Raw genomic sequence first — 27,314 nt, forward strand, 5'->3', positions numbered from 1 at the left:
TGTGCCTCTTGACCATCTCTATATCTTCTTTGGAGAAATGTCTATTTTGGTCTTCTGCCCATTTTTGGATTGGGTTGTTTGTGTTTTTGATATTGAGCTACATGTGCTGCTTGTATATTTTGGAGAGTAATCTTTGTCAGTTGCTTCATTCGCAAATATTTTCTCCCATTCTGAGGATTGTCTTTTTCATCTTGGTTATGGTTTCCTTTACTGTGCAAAACTTTTAAGTTTCATTAGGTCCCATTTGTTTATTTTTGTTTTGATTCCCATTTCCCTAGGAGGTGGGTCAAAAAGGATCTTGCTGTGATTTATGTCATAGAGTGTTCTGCCTTTGTTTCTCTGTAAGAGTTTTACAGTGTCTGGCCTTACATTTATGTCTTTAATCCATTTTGAGTTTATTTTTGTGAATGGTGTTAGGGAGTGTTCTAATTTCATTCTTTTACATATAGTTGTACAGTTTTCCCAGCACCACTTATAGAAGAGGCTGTCTTTTCTCCATTGTATATTCTTGCCCCCTTTATCAAAGATAAGGTGATTATATGTGCATGGGTTTATTTCTGGGCTTTCTATCCTGTTCTATTGACCTATGTTTCTGTTTTTGTGCCATTACCATACTGTCTTGATTACTGTAACTTTGTAGTAGAGTCTGAAGTCAGGGAGCCTGATTCCTCCAGCTCTCTTGTTTTTTTGTTTTTTTTTCTCAAGATTGCTGTGGCTCTTCGGGGTCTTTTGTGTTTCCATACAAATTGTGAAGTTTTTTGTTCTAGTTCTGTGAAAAATGTCATTGGTAGTTTGATATGGATTGCATTGAACCTGTAGATTGCTTTGGGTAGTATAGTCATTTTCTCAATATTGATTCTTCTAATCCAAGGACATAGTATATTTCTCCAACTGTTTATATCATCTTTAATTTCTTTCATCAGTGTCTTATAGTTTTCTGCATACAAGTCTTCTGTCTCCTTAAGTAGGTTTATTCCTAGGTATTTTATTCTTTTTGTTGCAATGGTAAATGGGAGTGTTTCCTTAAAGGCCATATATGACAAACCCACAGCCAACATCATTGTCAACGGTGAAAAACTTAAAACATTTCCACTAAGATCAGGAACAAGACAAGGTTGCCCACTCTCATTAGTATTATTCAACATAGTTTTGGAAGTTTTAGCCACAGCAATCAAATCAGAGAAGAAAAAGAGATAAAAGGAATCCAAATTGGAAAAGAAGTAAAACTGTCACTGTTTGCAGATGACATAATACCATACATAGAGAATCCTAAAGATATTACCAGGAAACTACTAGAGCTAATCAATGAATTTTGTAAAGCAGCAGGATACAAAATTAAAGAACAGAATCTCCTGCATTCCTATACAGTAATGATGAAATATCTGAAAGAGAAATTATGGATTACCTTTTAATTTCTATATTGTTTACAGGTAGGTTACTCAAGAAATTTGAATACATACCCAATTTTGGAGGTCATGCCACTTTTCATTACTAGCATTTATTATCAAGTAAGCAGAGAATTTATCCAGAGAAGTATTTGAATACTTATCCAAATGTGGCAGACACTGAGGTGAGTGGCTTAGATCTCCCTTGAATAAAGAACTGGCCATTCAGCTGAATGCCTTTGGATCTGATAGTTAGGCCAAGCAGTCAGCTGAGTGCCTTTTGTCGGTCCATGCTGTGTTTGGGCAGCTTCCAGGCAGCTTCCAGCTTCCTGACTGAGCACAGCAGGTACTAGATTCTGGCTATTTCTGCCCTACCTGGGACTTCTCTAGTGGGCAATCTTTGCCCTGGAGTTCCTTGTTGGGTTTGCCAAGACACTGTGCCAGTCCTGCTTCCTCCCTCTTTATCTTTCACAGGTTTACTTCCCTCCCTGTAACTTTATCATAGTGTTTGCTTTCCAGGGAACTCAAACTCAAACACAAGAAATAAAAGTATGTGGCAAAAGTTTTTGAAAATGAGGAACATTTCGACACAGAAGCACTATTGATGAAAAAATATTGCAGTTTGAAGTATAAATAAAAACTGCCATAAGAAAATCATACAATAGATTTTCTAAATAATTATAAATACATAGAGGTAAAATACCAAGGGAAATTTTCAAATATTAAATGTTTGGACCCTTGGTTTAGATGGCCACTTCATGTCATATAAAATATTAATATTAAAATTTTCTGAATATTTTTAATTCAAAAAAATAGCACAGTTTACATGTTATAAATCTATTATTGTGTACACCAAGGCCACTAAATGTAAATTTCTTAATTTAATGTAACTTTTTAGGCATCAATTTTCCATTATTTCCTATACAGAAATAAGTAATCCTATATTCATCTATTTATATTAAAAGATCTTTTAGATTATCCATTTTACTATGTAAGAAGGAATGTATTTCTACCTTAAATGAACTTCATTAGCATTTCCTAAGTCTTTCAAAAGTGATAATTTGTAAGCAGCATAAATAAATTGCAGTTTATGAGCATTTGAAATAAAGTAGTAATGCAAGTCACATAAACCATTTCTTAAGCAAAAGTTTTCTTTTTTTGTCATCTTGTGGTATCACATATTTTAGACAACTCTTCTCTTTTGATATGTATCTTTTATATTCCTTTCTTATTCCCAAATTTTATTACCCTCCTCTTTTCTGCCTCAGATATTTTGGTTCCTATTCTATAAGAGATTTTTGCCTCTTGAAACAAAAATGTCAAATAGGTTAAGTCCTGCTTAAAAGTTATTGAGTGATAGCAACAATATGAGATAACTTTTGAGACAATTTTTTAACTACTTAATTTTGACTACTACTGATTTGGACAACACTGAAAGTGTTTTTTAAATTTACGTCCAACTCTTGAAGGACTTTACACCAGCTCAATTTCTAACATAGATTTTTGATATTATTAACTCATAACCATTCAGCCTGAACATGACTAGTAATCGAGGATATAAACATCTGGCTTGATTGTGCTTTTAAAATATGACTCTATTACACAGGATTTGCCTGGGTGATATTCAGACAGCTGACTAGCACAAAGTGTGTACTACATTAAGTTGCTGGAGAAAAGCATATTACTTCCCAGAAGGGCAATACATTTTCTATTTCTGGGGCTTTCTCACTAAATAAACCAACTTTTGAACATAAATAGAAGAGACTGACTCAGTTCACTGATAAATATCAAGTAGAGGAATGAGAGGGTCTGTTTAGACATCATTATTCTAAACAATGACAGGTATATCCTGTGTCACGTATACCAAACAATGAGACTGGCTAGCATGGAGTGGAAAGGCCCGCAGTTTATACAACCAGCCTTACACTCAATTATACACATCTATACTGAGTAGCATCTTGACCAGTGAAGGGAGATATTAAGAACTGGTTTCTTAAGGAAAAAACAAAAACAACTATAGATGTGAGGTTGAAAAGAAAATTCCTTAAGATATTTAACTACTTACTTATACCTTGTTTCATTATGCAAAAATGTGATAAAATGGTAAAATATAAACAAAAATAAGACTAGGGAAAATAGAATAGAGAGCAAGAAATAGAACATAGATAAGTAATAAAAAATATGGAATTATTCAAAATGTGGACATCAAAATATGTTATATAGTCATTTCCAATACGAACACTTATTTGAAAATATAATCATTGTAAGTTGTAACATCTAAATTAAATTGAGATTATATAATTTTAAATATGATATCTGCAGTAAATGGATTAATTCTATATTAATATTTAGTTAATTTCTCATGTTACTGTTCTCAATAGCACAAGAACTTTAACCAAGAAGAGAGGTTGCTGGGGAATGAGGCATCTCTGCTATATGGGAACACCCTGCTTGATTATCACTGGGCTTAAGTAAGTGACTAAACCAGAACAGTATTAATTTGGATGCTCATAATTAATATGCTGTGGAACAATGAAGGAATAAAATTTTACTACCCATGGTCACCAATATATTTAAATTTATGAAATACTTAAACTATTCCAACATAAACTAATGTGACAAGCAATAAACAGCACATGTTTAAAATATGTAATTTGTTTCAACATATGTATATATCTGTCAGCATATCCAGCAGATCTATATAATCAAGATAACGAACATGTTCATCATCCTGAAATGTTTTCTTATGCCTCTCTGTATTCCATACTGCCCAATATATCTCACTTGTCCTTAGGCAACCACTGAGGTACTTCGTATCACTATAGATTAGTTTGCACTTTCTAGAATTTTATATTAATATAACAGTACAGCATGTACTCCTTTTTTGTCTGAAGTTTTTAACTAAGCATAATTATTTGAGCTTCATTCATTTATAGTACAAATCAGTAGTTCATCCTTTTTTATTGCTGAGTAGTATTCCATTATATGAATATTCCATAGTTTGTTTATCTATTCACCTAATGAGGATATATGAATAGTTTTCAGTTTTTGTTTAACACAAATATGTCTCCTTTGAATATTTGTGTAGATGTCTTTGCACAAATGTTTTCATTTATCTTGGGAAAATGTCTGAGTGCAATGGTGTCTGTATGTTTAACTTTTAAAGAAATTGTCAGCTGGGCATGGTTGCTTTGGCATGGTCTGTCTTTTTAAATTTAGCCACTCTAACAAATATGCATCTTATAGTGGTTTTAATTTACATTTCCCTAATACTAATATTGCTTAGTATCTTTTCATGTACTTACATGGCATCCGTACATTATCCTTGTTGAAGTTTCAGTTCAAACCCTTTGCTTATTTTTGAGCTGCTTGCTTTCTTTTTATTGAGTTTTGAGAATTCTTTACATATTCTGGATACAAATCCTTTTTCATATATGTGTTTGCAAATATTTTCTCTTAGTTAATGGCATGTCTTTTTATTCTCTTAGTGTCTTTGAAGAGTAAATTTAAAAATTTTTGATGTCCAATTTACCATTTTCTTTTATGAATTGTGATTTTGGCATTAAATATAAGAAATTTTGGTTTAAGCCATAGTCACATATATTTTTATCCTAATTTTTTCTGTTGTTTTACAGTTATATGTCTTACATTTAGGTTTGGACCACTTAGAATTCATTTTTATATATGGTACAAGGTGTGGATTAGAATTTATTTTTTTGCATATGAGCATCCTATGTTCTCAGTACCATTTGTTGAAAAATTATCTTTTCTCCACTAAATTTTCTCTGTATTATTGTCAGAAATTACTTGTTCATATATATTTTTAGTCTATTTCTGGACTCTCTATTTTGTTTCACTGATCTAGTTTTTCTATCTTTACACCAATGACACACTGTCTTGATTAATGTAGCTTTAAAATAAGAACTGAGGTAATTCCCTGGTGGTCCAGTGGTTAGGAATTCAAGCTCCCACTGCAGGGGGTCCAGGTTTGATCCCTGGTGGGGGAACTAAGATCCCACAAGCTGCATGGCAAGGCCAAAAAGAAATAAATAAATAAGACTTGAAATCAAGTAGTGTTTTCAAACAGGTTTTGTCTATACTAGGTCTTTTGAATTTGCATATGAATTTTAGAATCAGCTTAACAGTAACTACCAAAAAGCCTGCTGAGATTTTTATTGGGATTGTACTGAATCTATAGATAAATTTGGCAGGAATTGACATTGTAATAATATCAAGTTCTTGAAGCCATGAATAAGGCATATTTGTCCATTTGTCTTCTTCACTTTCATTTAGCAAATTTTTGTAGTTTTCAGTGTCTAGGTCATACACATTTTATTTGGATTGATCCCTAAATATTTGATATTTTTGATGTCATTTTATTTATTTTTATTTCAATTATTGATTATTCTTTGCTAGTATGTGACGGGAGAAAATTATCCCTACGTCACTTGCTTCTCAGTATGTCTCATGAGCAGAGGCACTGATAATGCCTTTCTTTTGGACTTTATTTCCAAAGATGTTTGTATATCAACAATCTTGGGTTATAGAGAAAGCATCTCCCTCCACAATAAAGGGAGGGTTTGTTTACTCTTCAATTAAATAAATTAAAGGCACCCTCTGGGGAAAGGTTAAGCAGCTTACTGCTTATTGAGGAAGTGAGAGAGTGGCATTGACATATATACTCTACCAAATGTAAAATAGATAGCTAGTGGGAAGCAGCCACATAGCACAGGGAGATCAGCTCAGTACTTTGTGACTACCTAGAGGGGTGGGATAGGGAGGGTGGGAGGGAGACACAAGAGGGAGGGGATATGGGGATATATGTATACATATAGCTGATTCACTTTGTTATTCATCAGAAACTAACACAACATTGTAAAGCAGTTATACTCCAATAAAGATGTTAAAAAAAAATGTAGGTTCTCTAAGCTTGTGGCTCCTCTCCTGCACGTAACTGATTACAAGTATAGCTGTTAACAGGCCCAGTTCATGTCACCCTTTGAGAACTGGGGCTCAGCGAACTCATACAAATGGCTACTGCTTTTGAGTCTTTCTTTTTCTCTGAGTCAGGAATCTCCTGTCTTCTGCCAACATTCATGTAAGTATGGCAGGCTAACTTGCTAGCTTACAAATAGGGTAAAGTCTTAGACCCTTCACAGTCTTGAAAACATATAGAAATACAATTAAATTTTGTATTATGGTCTTATATCTTGAAATTTTGCTAAACTCACTGATCAATTATAGATAATTGGTTGATGGCATCCAATTTTCTACATAGACAGTCATGTTGTCTGTGAACATTTTGACAGTTTTACTTTATGTTTATTACACTAGGTAAAACCTCCAGTAAAATGTTGAATTGAATTGATAAGCATGGAAACCCCTGTCTTGTTCCTGATCTTATGGGAAAAGTCAGACATTGTGAATTTTGCCTGGTTGGGTGAATATTTTTATATCCCTATAATTATTCTTGAGCTTTGTTCTAGGACTGTTACTTAGAAACAATTTGATTACTTCAGGTGTTTTAAGATTTGTTAGGTAGGACTGAAATAGTGCTCCTTCTGGGATAATTATTCCCCACTACTGAGGCAAGACTCTTCTCAGTACTCTATCCAGTGCCCATGGACAACACGTGACTGGTAGGAACAAATACTGTTAGCCCTATGTGAGGGTCAGGCATTGCTTCTTTTATATCTATCACAAGATTCTTTCTCCAGACTTCAGTTGCATCCTTACACACATATGCTGACCAATTCTCTCTCCCATCCCTTAGGAGTTTTCTTTGATAATCTCTGGGTCTTCACTCTGTGCAGCTCTTTCCTCTGCATTACTTTGTCTTGTGAACTATAGCCACCTTATTCTCACTTGACTCTCAGCTCTATCTCCTCAACTGAGAGAATCTTCTGAGCTCTGCTTGGATTTCTGTATGTTGGGCCACAGCCTGGAAATTCTTTCAAGACAGGAAAGTGGGATGGTTTCTGGGCTTATTTCTCTTTGTTTTTAACTCTCAAGATTCACTGCCTTTATTTCTTGATGTTCAATGTCGTGAAAAGCATCACTTTATATACTTTGTCCAATTTTTGTTGATTTTAGGTGGAAGGATAAATCTGATCCCTATTATTACATCTTGGCTGGAAGCAGAGACCACCCTTATACTACACTTTTACATAACAAAACTCAATAAAATTCTATTAAGAATATAAAACTGAGCACATCTATAGAAGGCAAGCAATATATGTTTTTATAATTGTGTACTGGCAACTCCCACTGCATATGACATACAAACACATACAATTTTGCCCAAAGTTCAAAAATTACACACATTATACCAAAATATGAAGTTTTAATTGTATCTAGCAGCTTCCTATTCTTAAGATATTTATTAAAGTTCACTTGAATATAACATGCTTTATTTATATTACTAAGACAGTATTTATATTTTATAACTAAAATTATAATATTAGTTTATGGTTATATTCAAATCCACACCTTCAAATTCTTATGTAAGATGAAAGCAAGGCTAATACTAAGTACATTTAGGAAATATATGATTAAATAACTTTGTGTACCAACATGGGCATCAGGTAAGCAGAAGGAATAAAAGGCTAAGCTACTTAAGTACAAGTACTGCTGTATAGTACAGATTAGAAGAGAAAAACATAAAGGAGAAAGAAAAAAAAGGGAAAGAGGGCCAAAGAAAAGAACAACTTGGAGAAGAATAATGCTTAAACACATTAGTAACAGTTATCCAGGATGGCTGGTATAGGCTGAGACCAATGTGTTTAGAGCTGTGAATACAAACACAGATTGGGACTTGAATTTTATTCTTCATTCATTCAATAATTATTTGTTTAGTGTTTACTACATTCCAGTTATTGTTTAAAACAGAGTTCAGCAAACTAGGACAAATGAACTGTTTTTGTACAGCCCATGATCTAAGAAGAGTTTTTACATTTTAGAAGGTTAAAAAAAATAAAAAGATATGTAATAGAGATGGTATGGGCCTCAAAGGCTAAAATATTTCCTATTTGGTCATTACAGAAAAAGTTTGTCAACTCCTGGTTTAAGATCTTGGGGATACAACAGTATTTATTTATTTATTTATTTATTTATTTATTTATTTATTTATTTATTTATTTTTCACTTAGAAAATGTTTATTTTGTGGTTTAAGAGGCTTGCTTTCCCTGCCCGTCAGTTGACAGATGTTTAGTGGCACTTAATATGTACTCAGAATAAGGTTTATTCTAAAGCTCTCTATATGCTATAATTGTATACCTCCTTTGCTCGTTATTTATTTATTTGTTTGCTTGTTTGTTTATTTTTTAGCATCTTTATTGTAGTAAAATTGCTTTACAATGGTGTGTTAATTTCTACTGTATAACAAAGTGAATCAGCTATGCGTATACATATATCCCCATATCTTCTCCCTCTTGTGCCTCCCTCCCACCCTCCCTATCCTACCCCTCTAGTTGGACACAAAGCACTGAGCTGATCTCCCTGTGCTATGTGGCTGCTTCCCACTAGCTATCTATTTTACATTTGGTAGTGTATATATGTCCATGTCATTCTCTAACTTCGTCCCAGCTTACCCTTCCCCCTCCCTGTGTCCTCAAGTCCATTCTCTATGCCTGTATCTTTATTCCAGTCCTACCCCTAGTTTCTTCTGAACCATTATTTTTTTTTTTTTTTTTAGATTCCATATATATGTGTTAGCATATGGTATTTGTTTTTCTCTTTCTGACTTACTTCACTCTGTATGACAGACTCTAGGTCCATCCACCTCACTACAAATAACTCAATTTCATTTCTTTTTATGGCTGACTAATATTCCATTGTATATATGTGCCACATCTTCTTTACCCCTTCATCTCTTGATGGACACTTAGATTGCTTCCCTGTCCTGGCTACTGTAAATAGTGCTACTTTGAATATTATGGTACATTACTGTTTATGAATTATGGTTTTCTCAGGGTATATGCCCAGTAGTGGCATTGCTGGGTCATATGGTGGTTCTATTTTTAGTTTTTTAAGGAACCTCCACACTGTTCTCCATAGTGGCTGTATCAATTTACATTCCCACCAACAGGGCAAGAGGGTTCCCTTTACTCCACACCCTCTTCAACATTTATTTTTTGTAGGTTTTCTGATGATGGCCATTCTGATCGGTGTGAGGTGATACCTCATCGTAGTTTTGATTTGCATTTCTCTAATGATTAATGATGTTGAGTACCCTTTCATGTGTTTGTTGGCAATCTGTATATCTTCTTTGGAGAAATGTCTATTTAGGTCTTCTGCCCATTTTTGGATTGGGTTGTTTGTTTTTTTGATATTGAGCTGCATGAACTGCTTGTATATTTTGGAGATTACTCCTTTGTCAGTACAACAGTATTTAAAAGAAAAAAAAAACTAGAGAAAACCTTGACCTTATGAACTGATATTCTATTGAGAGGGATACAGATGAGCAATAAATAAGTGAAACATAGTTTGCTGGATGATATGTAGAAAATTAAACAGGGACGGAAATTGGACTGCTAGAGATGAGGTGGTCTCAAGGTCCATAGAGCAAGATGGCGATGATGGTCTTGGCGTGAGAGTTAATCTGATTATCTAGACTTTGAGGTGATAAAGGCCATAAAGAGATGGAGGCAAGCTGAGACACTCATTTTGATTGTGACTGTTGTGAGAAGGGTAGGAAAGGGAGTGGTGTGTCACCCAAATCTCAGGGTTCTAGGACTCTTAACTCTCCTGCCAATAATGAGATAGATACCAGGGAAGGGAGTGGTCTTATTGGAAACAACCAGAGCTTATGGCTCCCTCTGCCTAATCAATGATGTTTGGAATAAGGGAGCTGATGTTCATAGCTGGGTTTGGAGAAGGTTTATTTGAAGGTAATGTGGAGAGTAAATTGGAGGAAGGAAACATCACAGCAGGGTCCTTGGAGTGACAAAGTTCTAAGATTAGACATTTCCTGGTACAGACAATATATCAAGAAGACACCACTGGGCTTCCCTGGTGGCTCAGTGGTTGAGAGTCCGCCTGCCGATGCAGGGGACACAGTTTCGTTCCCCAGTTGGGGAAGATCCCACATGCCGCGGAGCAGTTGGGACCATGTGCTACGGCAGCAAAGCCTGCGCATCCAGTGCCTGGGCTCCCCAATGGGAGAGGGCACAACAATGAGATGCCCATCGACCACAAAAAAAAAAAAAAAAAAAGAAAAAAAAATGATGACACCACTAACAAGCTTCTTAAAGTTTAATATATATGTGACAAGAGACAGAGTTGTTCCTGTTGTTAGCATGATGACATAAGAAATACCTTATTGAGTCAAATTAATATTTAACAATATTGTTTTCATTAAAATGTTTGTTAAGCACCTATTATGTACCCAACACTGTTCTGGGAACTGAAAATATAGTGGTGTGCAAGAAAATATAAACAAGCTCCATCTCTCGTGAAATTTACATTTGAATGCTGTAGATAATTTCAATTTTTTACAAGAGCTGTGCAAGTTGGAAGATACGGCTTTAAATGGAGTGGGCAGGGAGGGCACTCTGTGGAGGTCCCTTTTATGCCAGCTGTTTAAAGATGAAACGGAGCTAGCCATTCCAGAGCGAGTGAGAGTGAGTGAGGAGAGACAACATGAAAAAAGTGAGAAGGCCCTGAGGCAATAAAGAACTGTAGGAACACTGATTTATGACTGTGGCAGTTTCTCCTCAGGCAGTTTTGTCAGAGAGCACTATTCATCCTGTGATGAGACAGGGCCCCATGGGACAGCCCTCAAGCCATAGGCTGCCTAGGGTTTATTCTTCACTTTTTTCTGCTGCTACCGAGCACAGGACCAAAGAAGAGTGTATGCGAGGGTAATTTTTCTCCAAATATCATGCCCGTAAGATTCAGAACCTTTAGATGTATCCTTTCTTTGTCCACAATGGTACAGTACATGTACATTTCCACAATGATACAGTACATGGATGGTTTGGGCTTCACTTAAATATCACGAGTCTCTCAAACCCTGTGTTTTCATTACTCTCCTCACTACTATGAATTCTTCTAGCTTGATCCTGAGAATAATTGCTTTTTTTTTTTTGGTTACTTCCTTTATACACTTATTATAGATAGCAGGAGGGCAGGAATATTAATAGTAATCACACCAGCAGCAGTAATAGTTGGCATTTATTGACAGCTCGCATGTACCAAGCACTTCACATGTAGTCATTAATTTAGTCTTTAATCCTAAAATGGCGAGCACTACTAATCCCATTTTCCAGGTGGAGAAACCGAGGCAAAGGGAACTGAGTAGCTGTTCAGTTCTTACAGCTAGCAAGTGCTCAAAATTGGCAGAATGAATGCAGGATCATCATGTTCTTATAATTAATGTACTATACCCCTCTTTCTCAAGTTATAATTTGTAAAGATAAATTCTGAGTATACACTTTCACTTTACATGTGTTGTTTGGACTTCACTTAAAATATCACAAGTGTTTCTCAAACCCTGTGTTTTCATTACCCTCATCAGTGCTATAATTCTTCTAGTTTGATCCTGAGAATAATTGCCTTTTTCTTTTTGGTTAAGATCCCTTTTCTTTTCCCTCAATCTCAATCCTTATTTGAGCTTATTCTCAGACCTGTAGGCTCTTGGTCAATCCATTCAATCATATTCATTCTTCACTCTAGTTTTCCTCAGATCATGTTCTCTTCACAATTCTCTCAGTCCTACAACTCAGTCAGTCTGTGTTCCCTGTCCTCCCTAATAGACTTAAGATTTATTGTTTTGAATATTAGTAAGTTTAGAAGATGGAGTACCAGTCACTTGACTTAAGTTCACTTTACCAGATAATTTCACTTTTGCATGTTAGACATCAGTATTTGTGCAATTGAATTTTGTCACTCAGATAAATAACAAATAATAAATTTGATTGGGTAAAATGATTGGGTGAATTTTTTCTACTCATAAGTTTTCCTTGTCTTTATGAGCAATTTCTTAGTTTATTGAAAACTATTTAACATAAACTGACTAAATCAAGTAAAGTTTAAGAGATTATATATGAAAATAAGAAGTGAAATGGATTTCATTGCATAAAAACAGCAAGCAACTCCAAATGCTCTTAAAAAAAGAAAACCCAAATCCCTTAGTTAATAGAAAAATGACTTTTAATTCATTCATTCATTCACTTATTTGTGTATTTATTTTTCTGGTGCTTTTAAGTCAAATCTAAAAATTCTAAGCGATCACAATGCCTCCTAAATTTGACTTACAAATGAGGATACCAAATGAGAAAATATAACTTAGAGAATTAAAAATTATCTTTGATTTTACTTCATTTATATTTGTAGCCAACATATGTGGTTTATTTTATAAAATGAATTAACTACCTAACCTCACTCAACAGGCTTTACTTATTCATCTCTATATCTGCAGCAAGGCCCTGGGCAAAATGACCAAGATACAGCAGAGCAAGACATGGGAAACATTCCTTACCTTTAAAGAAGACAAAATTCCCATCACTGTTTTCATAAACTGCATCGATACTAGGAGGCAAGCCCCGCCAGAAGTAAGTAATTTGCATGGGGTATCCATCCATCACCCTGTTGTTTCTTACTCGCCAAAACCACTGGTCCTACAAACCAAACACAAGTATCTTTCAACAAAGGTGAGGCCTTGGGGAATTTCCCTGTGTGATGGTTTAATGCTTTCACAGCTAAGCTAGTGCTGTTATCACTGGCCTGTATCAAAACAGTCAAAGAAACAGCTACCTTGCCCAGAATGATCACAAACGTTCTGTAGTAAACTACCCAATGTCTAATCCATACATTGTGGTTAAAAAGATAATGTAAAAATACTTAATCTTGGCAGTTTACATTATCTCCAGGGCTTTCTAGATTGAAAAACAGAGGTAGCACAGACAAGTCCCTGCCAGATTTGGGGATTAAGTGAGCTTTCCAAAATATAAGAGCAGCATACGAACACATGCACCTTTGCATTTATAGACATATGCAAGATCTCCACCTGAAGTGTTGGGATGAAATAGGGAGGCCATGCCTCCTGGTATGCCCATGTTACAACTACTTTCCCATGTAATTATAACTAGAGTCCTCTTTCACCTTCAAATGTGTCCTGGTTTTGATGATAAATTATATTGTCACCTTAAATGAACAAAGTAATCTTGAAGGAAGATCATCAGAGTGGATTCCAATCTGGGTCAATTGCCTCTCTTATTCGCTCTCATAATAACCTGTACTTCACTCAGTCATAGCACAGGCCGTTTTATATTAAATGTGTTTACTCTTATCTCTAGTGAATAATATATATGACTTGCTACATAGCAGGTATTTATAAATACTGTTGACTTAATAATTAGACTACACACAATAGTTTTCACCATAAATTCTCACTAAGGGCAAAAACTCTTTCCCCAAAATGTATATCTGATGACATTAAATTGTTTTCTATTGAAAATTTTGGAATAATTTAGAAACTATCCAAAGTGCTTTAATATTAGAAAAACTAGGTATATTTAAAAAAATTATTTTCCAGTAAATTAAAATTTACTATTACATTTTATTTCAGTATTTACAAGCAGAGTTTTACTTGCAAGTTATATATTTGTACTATTTAGATAAGTGCATATCACAAAAATATTTCCATTTCAATTGTTCTCTGCTCTCTTCCCCTAGCTTAGGTATTAGCAAGTGATTTATTATAGAGCTTTCCCAAGCTTTTGGCTAAGAATAGTTTAGACTGAGTAGATTTCCCAGATTTGTCAGTTATTCATATATTCATTCATGCACACACACACAATCTACTAAGGATTCTTGGATTTCAGGTGATATGATAAAAAGGAGATTTCTTCCTATCTAAATCAATCCCAAATATTAAAATTGTCAATAATCTTTGAATAATTGCACTTTGCTCTAGTTATAATGGGCTGTCTTCTCTACTTATTTTGCTATTTATAGATAAAGGAGGAAGTAGGGGGCTTCCCTGGTGGCGCAGTGGTTGAGAATCTGCTTGGCAATGCAGGGGACACGAGTTCGAGCCCTGGTCTGGGAGGATGCCACATGCCACAGAGCAACCAAGCCCGTGAGCCACAACTACTGAGCCTGCGCATCTGGAGCCTGTGCTCCGCAACAAAAGAGGCCGCGATAATGAAAGGCCCGCGCACTACGATGAAGAGTGGCCCCCACTTGCCACAACTAGAGAAAGCCCTTGCACAGAAATGAAGACCCAACACAGCCCAAAATAAATAAGTAAATTAATTAATTAATTTAAAAAAAATCAGAGAGAACAGTTCCCGGCTGTGGTCAGAGGAAGTCCTGACTACTGAATAAAAATAAAACAACAACAACAACAAAATGAGGAAGTAGCTTAATTAATGACTGAGCTCACATTCTATTCTTGTTCTGTTCCTTGATAACTGTGTCACCTTTGTTGAGGTGCTAGTTACTGAGTTATTACCAGTAACTGACTCATAGTATGATTACTATATTAAATGTAAAGGACTTTCTGAGGATCTGGCGCATGGTAGCATTAAAACTCTTGGTGATTATTGTTAAAATTATATTGAAACTAGGTACCCTGGTTTTCCTGTTTATAGTTCTGTTTACAATTTTGTCTTGTTCCTTATTTCTTCTTCAAATTTTAGTCATATTTTGGCTCTAGACATGCATCTCCTTCCCACAACATCTCCTTATGTTATTAACCTTATGCTGATAATTTCCATAGTACCAGGTATCCTGAATTAATAAATGTTTTGATCCACGTGCAGGAGATACATTAAGCTGATTTTAAATTACGAAGTTATTTCATGAAAAGATTGATCTAAGAAAATATGTATGGGCATTAAGATCCAAACTTTAATGTCAGCAGATGATATTCAGATAATTTAAAACAAAAACAGCATCTTGGTCTAGCTGCAACAGGGGTTTTTAACTGGGTGTTAAAGTCATTCCAATCTCCACATAAAATATTTCTAAATTATTGTAATATATATCCTAAAATAAATAAAAATGGTTAAAAACCTACTGGATTCTGACAAAGAAATAAATGACCATGATTATTTATGGAACAATTAAATGAAAAGTTCTTTAAGATGAAGAATAGGAAGAAATTGGATGAAAAATCCTGGAAATATATTCCAATTTTTCTCAGAGAAACACTTCACATTGCCAGAATCTCCCCCATACTGAGACAGGGCCAGTGGCTCTTTGGGACAAATAGGCTGCAGTCAGAAGATAGAAGTACAATCCCAAAATGCCACTAATGATGTAAGAAATGAAATTACTTCCTCAAGATAAGCAGAGTTAATTTGCAAATCTTCTCAAGGTAACGCGGAAGCATAGATGAATTCATGATTATTTCTCATTGATAGTAGCCTTGGCAGAGAGTCATATAAATTGTAGATGCTCGGGTTGTGATTCTATTCAATTTATTCAAAACTCCTCTGTTTAGCAGCATTCAATGGTACAAATAATTTAGTAAGTGTTCTGTCACAGATGACGTAAACACATACTACAGTCACTATAGATGGCCACTTCAGAAAAAGTGCTTGTGACTAATTTGCAGAGAGAGGATATTTAAAATAATATTGAGGTCTCAGTGCAAATTATCCTTCCAAATGAAACTTTCTCTGACCACCTTATCTAAAATTGAAGCCCTTCACTCCACCCACTCATACTTGCTTTTACTCTCTCCCCTCCTCTGCTTTTTCATTATTGATTACATTTCCATTGTTTTACACAATACATGTTTTACTTATTTTTTGTTCATTCTCTCTCCACTAGCACAGCAGCTCAATGATGGCAAACGGGTCTGTCTTTTGTTTCCTTATGGCTTCCTATTTCCAGGAAAATGCCTTGCACATAGTAGAAGCTCAGTAAGTATTTCTTGAAAGAAAACAAAAGTTAGGGAGGAAAGGGCAAAGTTAAAGTAAGTGATTTTTGTTTTTTAGAAGCTAAAAGCTATATGGGAGTCACAAGAACACAAAAGTGCTATGAATAGAAAGATGATTAGTACATATTTCATTTTCTGCAAGGGTATGATATATAAAGGACTTTTAACCATGGGTGGATGAAAAAAAAAATGTTTTCACCTTTCCAAACAATATATGTTTTGTTTTGGCTTATGATGTAAAGGAAAGAATGAAGAATCATCTCTACAGCCCCCTAAAAATATTGTTTATATCTTGCCTCTGACCTCTTTTTGGCTATAGCTCTTATAGAAAAGGGTGGGAAGGGATAGGATACACTAAAAATAATCACAGCTAGCACATTTGCAAAGTCAACTTGTGAAAAAAGCATCGTGCTTAAAAATTACCAAATAGGAATTCCTACTTAAACACCAATATTTCACTTCAGATATGAACACTTTGGAGCTTATACATAGATTTTTCTTTCCATGTAGTATGGGACCCAGACAGACCATTTTGTTCACAAAGATAACAAATCCATGGTATACATCACAAAAAGTAACATACAAGAGAAATACAGTTTGCTTTTCTTCTGTTCCCTTTAAAATTCTGGTTTATAATCTGATCTGCACGTTGTTTGCTGACAACTGTACAGAAAAAGTGTCCTGCTGCTGTCTGCATATGAAGATGATGATGTTACTGATGTACTTGCAGTAGAGGATGCTGTCTTCAGGCCTTTTTATAAAAAACAATTAGTAGAACTGACTTACTTTTACTTCTCTTCTAAAATATAATATTTGTTTATTTAACCAACTTGTTGTAAATCTATGAATGTCTCAACATGAACGTTTCCAGAAGGCATTCACTGTTCTCACAGCCCCCTCCTGCTGTGCCACCTCAGGCTTCCTCTAGTCCTTCCCACTTCTAAAATAGCATCTCAAATCTGTTGATTTCTCAACATCATCACTGTCACCATCCTACTCAGGCTGCCATTGTATTTCACTCAGATGACTGCAATGCCAACTGAAAGCCACTGGTTTGCCTCCTACTGCATCTGAAGCAGAATTCAAACTCAGCCCTGCCCCTAGCCCCTGTGCAGCCCCTTACGGGGTTCTTCTGTGTTCATGGTGTTCCAGTCACATGGGCTTCCTTCTGGTTTCTCAATAGAGTCAAGCTTTTTTCTTCCTCAAGACTTCTCCTATGCAGTTTGCTGCACTTTGAATGTTCTTTCCCTTCCTCATACTTTTCACTGATTGTGAATCATCTATTAGTTCTCAGCTAAAATATCCTTTCCACAAAAAGGCCTTAGCTGTTCCTTGATTGAAATTAGGTGACTCTACTATACTATTTCACAATAGTCTGTAATTTTATAGTACTTACACAGTCAGTTACTATATAATTGTTTTTGTGTCTTGAAGTCTTCCCACTGTTCCACTGTGTTACGTGTGCCAGAACAGTGGGTTGTCAGGGATACTGAATTACCAGCTTTGAGTACTGTGTCTTGCAAAGTGTAGGAGCACTAAACATATTTAATGGACATACCTCTTTATTTTTTTTAATCAAATCACATGTGTTGAATAACAAATATACCCAAGATTGCTTAAATCAAGGTAACTGCTTAATATGGGTGCAAAACTATTTATTAAAATGACATTCTAATCAAATCAAGGGAACTCACCAGTGAAAAAAATTAGAAAAATATTTATGACTATAATACAGATTTATGTATAAGAAATCATATATTTTCTTTTTTTTTTGAGGACTTAATATATGGCTTGGAGAGTGTCTGGGGAATCTGGTGTTCAAAATTAATCTGCTTCTTAAGAAAACAAAATCAGACATGTAATAATAGTGGAAGAAAGCCCAAATCATGGCAGCTATATGCATAATAAGGGGGAAAGCAATCTGAATGAATGCTTAAAATTAGAGGAAGAAATGTTGGCCTTCTACTCTGTGGTAGGCCTGTATTTGCTTCTACTGCTTCTAAGGCAGAACGACACCTCTGAGACCCCCAGTTCCACCCTGGAACCACCCTTGGAAGCCAGAATCATCAAGTGATCTCACAGGTAACTGGAGTTAAGGAGCCAGCAGTCATGGGTAGCTACGTAAATCTGGGCAGGAAATGGAGCCAGCAAAGACTTCTAAGCCTAAGAGAAACATCCTTAGAGATGTCTCCTAAGAGAGCATCTGTCCCAGGCCACTGCTTTTTTGAAAGGTCAAGAGGAATAAAAGGGAAATTTGAAGACAAGATTACCGATGGCCATGTTTGCAGTTAAAAGAAAAAATATGCCTTGGTGCTAACACTTTCCCCATTTAGACTGACTCATTGTCTTACACATTCTTCAAATGCACAGAGTAAAAGCAAATGATCAGAATTTCTTATAAAATTTAGTGTTCAGACATTGTTTAATCATACCATATGCTAGATCCTATATCTCTCAATCATGTGCATAATTACTGAGCCTACTGGAATACAATTCATATTAATGAATAACAACTATTAGGCTAAATCTATTCATTTTTAGTAATATATATTATTAAATCCAACACATAAATTACCTACAAGTTTTAAAAAATCTTTTTATATTGAAGTAACTATAGAGTCACATTATAGTTTTAAGAAAAAAACAGAGATTCCTTACACTCTCTCCCATTTCCTCCAGTGATACCTCTTTCATAACAAAAATACAATATCAAGACTAGACACTTAAGATTGATACACTCCACTGACCTGCTCAAAATTTTACATGCACTTGAGTGTACATGTGTGTGTTTATGCTAATTTTAATATTGAAAGTAAACCTTTATGATGCAGAGATATAAATGTTGCCACCTTAACCAAGTGATCAAGCTTTGCATCAGTCATAGTAACTTGATATTATACACCACCTAACATGATAAAACATAGAATACTTAGACATTTGAAGGTCACAGGGTCATCTATGAAGTACAACCATGTAGAAGCCAAACATGTTTAAAGTAGAATTTCATTGAGCCTTTAGGCTTAACTTCTTCCAGTTTATAGGAAAAAGGAATAAGTTAAATGACACTTAAACAGTCAAACACATTTCAGAATGTGAGATGGTATGTAAGAGAACTGGCCTAGTCTCAGCAAGAAAGAAGAAGAAAAAAAAAGGCAGGGATAAAAAAGCTGTAGAGAATAATCAGTTAAAAGATCTAAATAGACATAACAACCACATGCAATGCATGGATAGTCACCAGATCCTGTATTTGGAAGTGAAGTTTCATAATATCCACAACTTTCTTTCAAATGTTTCACCAAACACTTAGGCATGTGTTTTGTACATGCACACATACATATGTAAAGAAAATAGAGGCCAACACTAACTGTTCTTAAATCTATATATTAGATGTGCAGATGCTCATTCTTCCAACTTTTCTGTACTTTTGAAGATCCCACACACGACAATGAAGATCCTGCATGCTGCCAAAAAAGACCCAGCACAGCCAAATAAATAAATAAATAAATTGTGAATTGTGAAAGGTACTGGGATATTTAAAGAGAGAAAGACCATTTACATATAATTAGCTATATTTCTTTTTCAACATTGGAAAAGAAAAAGTAAAATTATAACTTGGAGAAAAAAAAACTATGAAAGGATGCTTAAAAGATTTATCTAGTAAAGGTAATACCATTCTGGGAAGCTTTCATTATCTTATCACAAGAGCTGACACAAAGTGGCTTTTGATATATAAACCTTAGGAGAAAACCTGTTGAAAGTAACCATTAAAAGATACTTTCTCATCAAGACAGTCATGAATGTCTGCAATGATTTTGCAAGCACAATTTTCAGGGCTCATCAATCAAAGATTAACCAGATGTCATTCCAGGAGAAATGATACAGCAGTACATCTCAATAGGTCAAATAGGTCTGGATATTGTCTGTAGTTTTTGAAAAATGCTTAAAACACAGACTCACTATAATGGAGGAAGGAAGCAACATATTAACAAGTGATTCTTCTAAATCAATTTCAAAAGTCACAATGCTGGAATCTCCCTTAATATCTTTAACTATTTTCAAGAAAGAGTCTATTATAGTTACCATCTGGATTTAGAAATGTAAATTATTTTAAGAAATAACATGTATATTTTTGTTTCAAATGAAAGGAGAATTGGTATTTTCAGAATAATTTGTTTACCATATGTGCTAAATTTATGTGATACTTTTTACAGTCTCCAAATGTAAAAAAAAATTTTTATTTTCAATCAACTTATATTGAAAAATCTACACACTAAAAGGTTTAGTGATATGTCAGATATGGATCACTTGTTAATTAGTATTTATAAAATCTTAACAAAAAGAATACTAATTTTTACAACTGAAAATTATCCATACATAATGTAATAACATAAATATTTGTTTTTATTCCATTTATATATGCAAATAATGAATGGTTATGAAGTATTTCTATACGAAGTGTAGTTAAGCCCTGTAATAGAAAGATCTGAGGAGCAAATGAAAGATGGATGTGTGTCGACACTGTTTTCTTTTTAGGTCCTTATATCGTTTTTTTTTTTTTTTTTCCTGTTTCTTTTTGCATCTACTCTTGTTCAGAAACCACTTTGCAATGATTGTGATGGAGAAAAGAACAGTTTACTAAAAAATGCTTAATCAATACACTGCCTTTAGGGAAAGGAGCCTCAAATGGTAGATATGATTGTACCACACAGTACTATGACATTTTGCTTTCCCCCCACTCCTATGAGGATCATGAATATTGGCAGGGTGATCTAAATTTCAATTCACCTATCATGTAATTGAGTTGAAAAAAAAGAAAAGATTTCATTCCTCCCACTGAACTAGCAGTTCTGGATTCCAAAAATATGAACTCTTTAAGAATGTACATTCATTCTAGAGGAGAAAAGAGGCAAACAACTAATTTCAAAGGCTATGTGAAATGCTATTATTGCCACCTCTATAAAATGGGAACTACCATTTAGTGAATATAACGAGCTGGGAAACAGCTGTGTCATTAGCACACCTATCAAGAATTACCATCTCTTTATTTTTGACCTGAAGAAAGATGTCTCATTTAAAATAAAAACCATGTTCCTGCTGAATAAAGTATAGGTTATTTTTTACTCAAGGTAATTGAGAGGGCAGTGTATTCAATTTAGTTTTTTAACCACAAAATCTAAAATTGTCTCCTCAATTATTTTCTATCAGCTCATCAAGTTTTATTTTCTTCATAATATCTATCGTTCTCTGAAATTATCTTGTTTATTTGCTCACCTGTCTCTCATCATATTATGCACCTCATCTATCTTATTCAAACATTGCACTTCTCAGTTCTGGAATAATACCCAGCACTGTGTGTTAAATAAGTGTTCAAAGACAGAGAAAAAGAGATAGTGAAAGAGAGACACATGAGCAAATCTTTTTCTTGGCCTGGATGTAGGGGATCTGGTTTGTAAATATTTAACTTAAGTGCCCCCACAGAAAGACTTCCCCAGTCCCTCTTTACAGACCATACAGCACCCCAGATCTACCAAAGTACTTAGATCACTATATGGAAATCATCCATTTGCCAGCCTGTTTCTACATGTTCTAAATGAGCATAATTATCACTTGCTTTCTAACTTCCTCCCTCCCTCCCTTCCTTCCTTCCTTTTTTTTTTTTTTTTTTTTTTTTTTTTTTTTTTTTTTCAAGACTCAATTCAGACTTCACCATCTCCAGGGACATTCACTTAAAACTATGCCTCTATTTCCCAAGAGCTCTTCCTTCCCTATAGGTGACCCTTCTGTTTTTCCCATTGCATCCTGTAGTATAGCATTGGCCACGGTGCCATGACAAGGTCATGATGTAAAGAAGGGGAAAGAGAGATATTTCATGAGAAAGAGATGTTTCATAATGTGACATCAGAAGAATCAAGGGTTGAGCTAGAGCTATGGAGTATTATTTTTATGGCTTCCTCTTCAACCTGTTATATTCTTTTCTCCCAGTCCTAACCATAATAAATGGAGGAAACTCATTGAGCTGAAAGAATGTGGAAAGCAGAGCAGACAATCAGTGATAATAAATATATCCTGGACAGAAATAGTCATCAATAGACTATACAAAATATCTGAGCAAGGGCAGAAGCCTAAGGGGGAAGGGAGGAAAGCAGGCTAGATGCCCAGAAGGGAATAAGCTGGAGGGAAACTTTTTTTTTTTCTTTCAAAGGGATACAAAGTTACTTGTCAACAAATTAGGTGTTAAAGGTCTATGTTGAATTAGAGGTTTGCTCCTAAGAGATAAGGGTAGATTGAGTGGAGAATTCTCAATAAATTACAAAGCAAAGAAAACCATGAAAGATTGTTAAGGGACTTAGTTCAGAGTTCAGGTGCAGTTGTTACCATAACAGGAGAGACTAATCCTCATTACCCTTACCCGATTACTTTATGCTAATATAATCTTGAAAACATGCCTTCTGTTGCTACTGTTTTGCTGTGGTTTATTTACTTAACTAGGGAGTTCAAAAGGTAATTGCCTTTCCTTAAACTCAAAGAAAGTCCTCAACAAAAAACCTGATGTACAATAAAATAGTAATGAACTTCTAAATTTGTTCTGAGGGAAGTCAGATTATCACAATCATTAGCAAACGTAAAGCACTTGTGCTATTGGTTCACAATCTATCAAGTGAAACTAATATGAGTAAGCAATATTTGCTTACTGTTGAATAAAAAAAAAAGAGAAACTTCTCCAAAGTAAATATGTTATTAAGTTTCCTAATATTTCAGCTAAATAATGGAGCCTTGGACAACTATTGATGTGGTTGAATAATTTTTGAAAAATATTCTAAGCAAGAAGGAATCTAATAACAGAAGATTAAATAAAATTGATAGATAAGATTTGATGGTTTGTGAAATTATAGAAGCTTAAGATGGTAATATTTTTCAGTAAAACAAATGGTATGTCTCTTCCACTTGGTTGGAAGATTCATAAATTAAGAGGAATTTCAGAAGCCTTTGAAGGTGAGGAAAGATAATGTTGTTGACTAGACTTTCATAGGTCCTTTCATAGGGGTACTATAGAAAAGGAAGTAACACACATCATACCAAAGGAAGGTACAAAATAATATATGCTGCACCAGGTTGAGAGTAATGGTGGGTAAGAGAACACATAACATTTTTGGAGAAGGGGAAATGAGATTTGAAAACCAGAAGTTTAAGTGGTTTGTGGTGGGGATGAGCTCTAGGGAGGGTGGAGTGGTCACAAGAGGAAAATGAGGATTCTAGAAGCAACTGCACATAAATGCTATATGAGATGAAAACAGTATCTTGATGAGATATCCAATGCCAGATCAATAAAATAGAATATATAAGAAAGCAGGTATAGAAATGAAGGACTATAATGAGGAAAAAATTAAATAAGAATAAATGTAGAATTAGAAGTTTCTGACAAAAGCTGTGCAGCATTGTGCTCTAGCTATGGGGCAGATGCTTCCTTGGGTTTAGAAAAGAAAGCATTGGGGATTTCAGGAGGCAAGCACATTACTGCAATGACTGGAAAGAAGAAGACATTTGTTTCAGGTAAAGTATCAATAGTAAAATGCTAAATATTGAAACATACACACCCTAGAGTGAGGATGCCAAGTGAATAAAACAATACTGCAGATAACAAACAGTAACCCAAATTAGTCTCCAAGTGTTAAACAAAAAAGAAAAGGTAATTTATGAAAAGCATTTAAATACGTGGGAATATTCCTTCTTGCTCAATCACATGTATTTCAACTGCTCATTTACGCTATGTTTATTTACAACTTATATGTTGGGGGATATAGTTGAAAGTCCAAGTATAATTGAGAATATGTTACCCTACCTGTATTTCTTCATGAAGATTCAAATTGACATGAAAGTGAAAAAAGAAGACCAGCTTATTTAGTTGAGCAATTTATTTTTTTTCTCTGTCTTCTTTTTTAATTTTTTTAACATCTTTATTGGGGTACAATTGCTTTACAATGGTGTGTTAGTTTCTGCTCTATAACAAAGTGAATCAGTTATATATAACTCTGTCTTCTGAAGATAGAAATAACTCTTCATTTATTGTTTTTGCAAGATTTCAGCACATTTCAACTTTTTTTTTGATTTGTACTGTGTGGTTAAAAAAGAATTTGAAAATCTAGCCTTGGTAAATTTAAGAAAATTGAAATCATATCAAGTATCTTTTCCGACCACAATGCTATGAGACTAGATATCTATTACAGGAAAAGATCTGTAAAAAATACAAACACATGGAGGCTAAACAATATACTACTTAATAACGAAGTGATCACTGAAGAAATCAAAAAGGAAAACAAAAAATACCCAGAAACAAATGACAATGAGGACATGACGACCCAAAACCTATGGGATGCAGCAAAAGAATTTCTAAGAGGGAAGTTAATAGCAATACAATCTTATCTTAAGAAACAGGAAACATCTCAAATAAACAACTTAACCTTGCACCTAAAGCAATTAGAGAAAGAAGAAGAAAAAAAAAAAAAAACAACCCAAAGTTAGCAGAAGGAAAGAAATCATAAAGATCAGATCAAAAATTAATGAAAAATAAATGAAGGAAATGACAGCAAAGATCAATAAAACTAAAACATGGTTCTTTGAGAAGATAAACAAAATTGATACACCATTAGCCAGACTCATCAAGAAAAAGAGGGAGAAGACTCAAATCAATAGAATTAGAAATTAAAAAGGAGAAGTAACAACTGACACTGCAGAAATACAAAGGATCATGAGAGATTACTACAAGCAACTCTATGCCAATAAAATGGAAAACCTGGAAGAAATGGATAAATTCTTAGAAATGCACAACATACCAAGACTGAACCAGGAAGAAATAGAAAATATGAACAGACCAATCACAAGCACTAAATTTGAAACTGTGTGTGTAAAAATCTTCCAACAAACAAAAGCCCAGTAACAGATGGCTTCACAGGCGAATTCTATCAGTTAGAGGAGAGCTAACACCTTTCCTTCTCAAACTCTTACAAAATATAGCAGAGGGAGAAACACTCACAGACTCATTCTACGAGGCCATCATCACACTGATACCAAAACCAGACAAAGATGTCACAAAGAAAGAAAACTACAGGCCAATATCACTGATGAACATAGATGCAAAAATCCTCAACAAAATGCTAGCAAACAGAATCCAACAGCACATTAAAACGATCATACACCATGATCAGCTGGGGTTTATTCCAGGAATGCAAGGATTCTTCAATATACTCAAATCAATCAACGTGATACACCATAGTAACAAATTGAAGGAGAAAAACCATATGATCATCTCAATAGATGCAGAGAAAGCTTGTGACAAAATTCAACACCGATTTATGATAAAAACCCTGCAGAAAGTAGGCATAGAGGGAACTTTCCTCAACATAGTAAAGGACATGTATGACAAATCCACAGCCAACATTGTCCTCAATGGTGAAAAACTGAAACAATTCCCACTAAGTTCAGGAATAAGAAACGGTTGCCCACTCACACCACTCTTATTCAACATAGTTTTGGAAGTTTTAGCCACAGCAATCAGAGAAGAAAAAGAAATAAAAGGAATCCAAATTGGAGAAGAAGAAGTAAAGCTGTAACTGTTTGCAGGTGACATGATACTATACACAGAGAATTTTAAAGATGCCACCAGAAAACTACTAGAGCTAATCAATGAATTTGGTAAAGTAGCAGGATACAAAATTAATGCACAGAACTCTCTGGCATTCGTATGCATTAGTGATGAAAAATCTGAAAGTGAAATTAAGAAAACACATTTACCATTGCAACAAAAAGAACAAAATATCTAGGAATAAACCTACCTAAGGAGACAAAAGACCTGTATGCAGCAAATTATAAGGCACTGATGAAAGAAATTAAAGATGATACAAATAAATGGAGAGATATGCCATGTTCTTGGATTGGAAGAATCAACATTGTGAAAATGACTCTACTACCAAAAGCAATCTACAGATTCAATGCAATCCCTATCAAATTACCAGTGACATTTTCCACAGAACTAGAACAAAAAATTTCACAATTTGTATGGAAACACAAAAGACCCCGAATAGCCAAAGCAATCTTGAGAACGAAAAATGGAGCTAGAGGAATCAGTCTCCCTGGTTCCAGACAATACTACAAAGGTACAGTAATCAAGACAGTATGATACTGGCACAAAAACAGAAATATAGATCAATGGAACAGGATAGAAAGTCCAGAGATAAACCCATGCACATATGGTCACCTTATCTTTGATAAAGGAGGCAAGAATATATAGTGGAGAAAAGACAGCCTCTTCAATAAGTGGTGCTGGGAAAACTGGACAGGTACATAGAACACTCCCTAACACCATATACAAAAATAAACTCAAAATGGATTAAAGACCTAAATGTAAGGCCAGCACTATCAAACACTTTGAGGAAAACATATGCAGAACACTCTATGACATAAATCACAGCAAGATCCTTTTTGACCTACCTCCTAGAGAAATGGAAATAAAAACAAAAATAAACAAATGGGACCTAATGAAACTTCAAAGCTTTTGCACAGCAAAGGAAACCATAATCAAGACCAAAAGACAACCCTCAGAATGGGAGAAAATATTTGCAAATGAAGCAACTGACAAAGGATTAATCTCCAAAATTTACAAGCAGCTCATGCAGCTCAATAACAAAAACAAACAAACAAACAAACAACCCGATCGAAAAATGGGCAGAACACCTAAATAGACATTTTTCCAAAGAAGATATACAGATTGCCAACAAACACATGAAAGAATGCTCAACATCATTAATCATTAGAGAAATGCAAATCAAAACTACAATGAGATATCATCTCACACCAGTCAGAATGGCCATCATCAAAAAATCTAGAAACAATAAATGCTGAAGAGGGTGTGGAGAAAAGGGAACACTCTTGCACTGCTGGTGGGAATGTAAATTGATACAGCCACTATGGAGAACAGTATGGAGGTTCCTTAAAAAACTACAAATAGAACTGCCATACGACCCAGCAATCCCACTGCTGGGCA

The 27,314-nt window shown here is 34.7% G+C and overlaps 1 protein-coding gene and 1 long non-coding RNA gene across 2 annotated transcripts in view; one reads left to right on the forward strand and one right to left on the reverse strand.

The window, feature by feature from the left end:
• MMP16 (matrix metallopeptidase 16) overlaps positions 1-27,314 on the reverse strand; it is a 352,820-nt gene that overhangs the window by 47,848 nt on the left and 277,658 nt on the right. The window contains exon 7 of the mRNA XM_024732918.1: positions 12,866-13,004. Within this exon, the coding sequence (XP_024588686.1) occupies positions 12,866-13,004 (139 nt within the window). The remainder of the gene's footprint in view (positions 1-12,865; positions 13,005-27,314) is intronic.
• On the forward strand, positions 3,775-14,382 carry LOC112391552 (uncharacterized). Its single transcript, XR_003001509.1, has 3 exons — positions 3,775-3,856; positions 12,806-12,938; positions 14,344-14,382. It is a non-coding gene; the product is annotated as an uncharacterized LOC112391552 (long non-coding RNA).

Source organism: Neophocaena asiaeorientalis, unplaced genomic scaffold (assembly GCF_003031525.2).
Source record: "Neophocaena asiaeorientalis asiaeorientalis breed wild unplaced genomic scaffold, Neophocaena_asiaeorientalis_V1.1 scaffold555, whole genome shotgun sequence".
NCBI classification, from domain to species: Eukaryota; Metazoa; Chordata; class Mammalia; order Artiodactyla; family Phocoenidae; genus Neophocaena; species Neophocaena asiaeorientalis.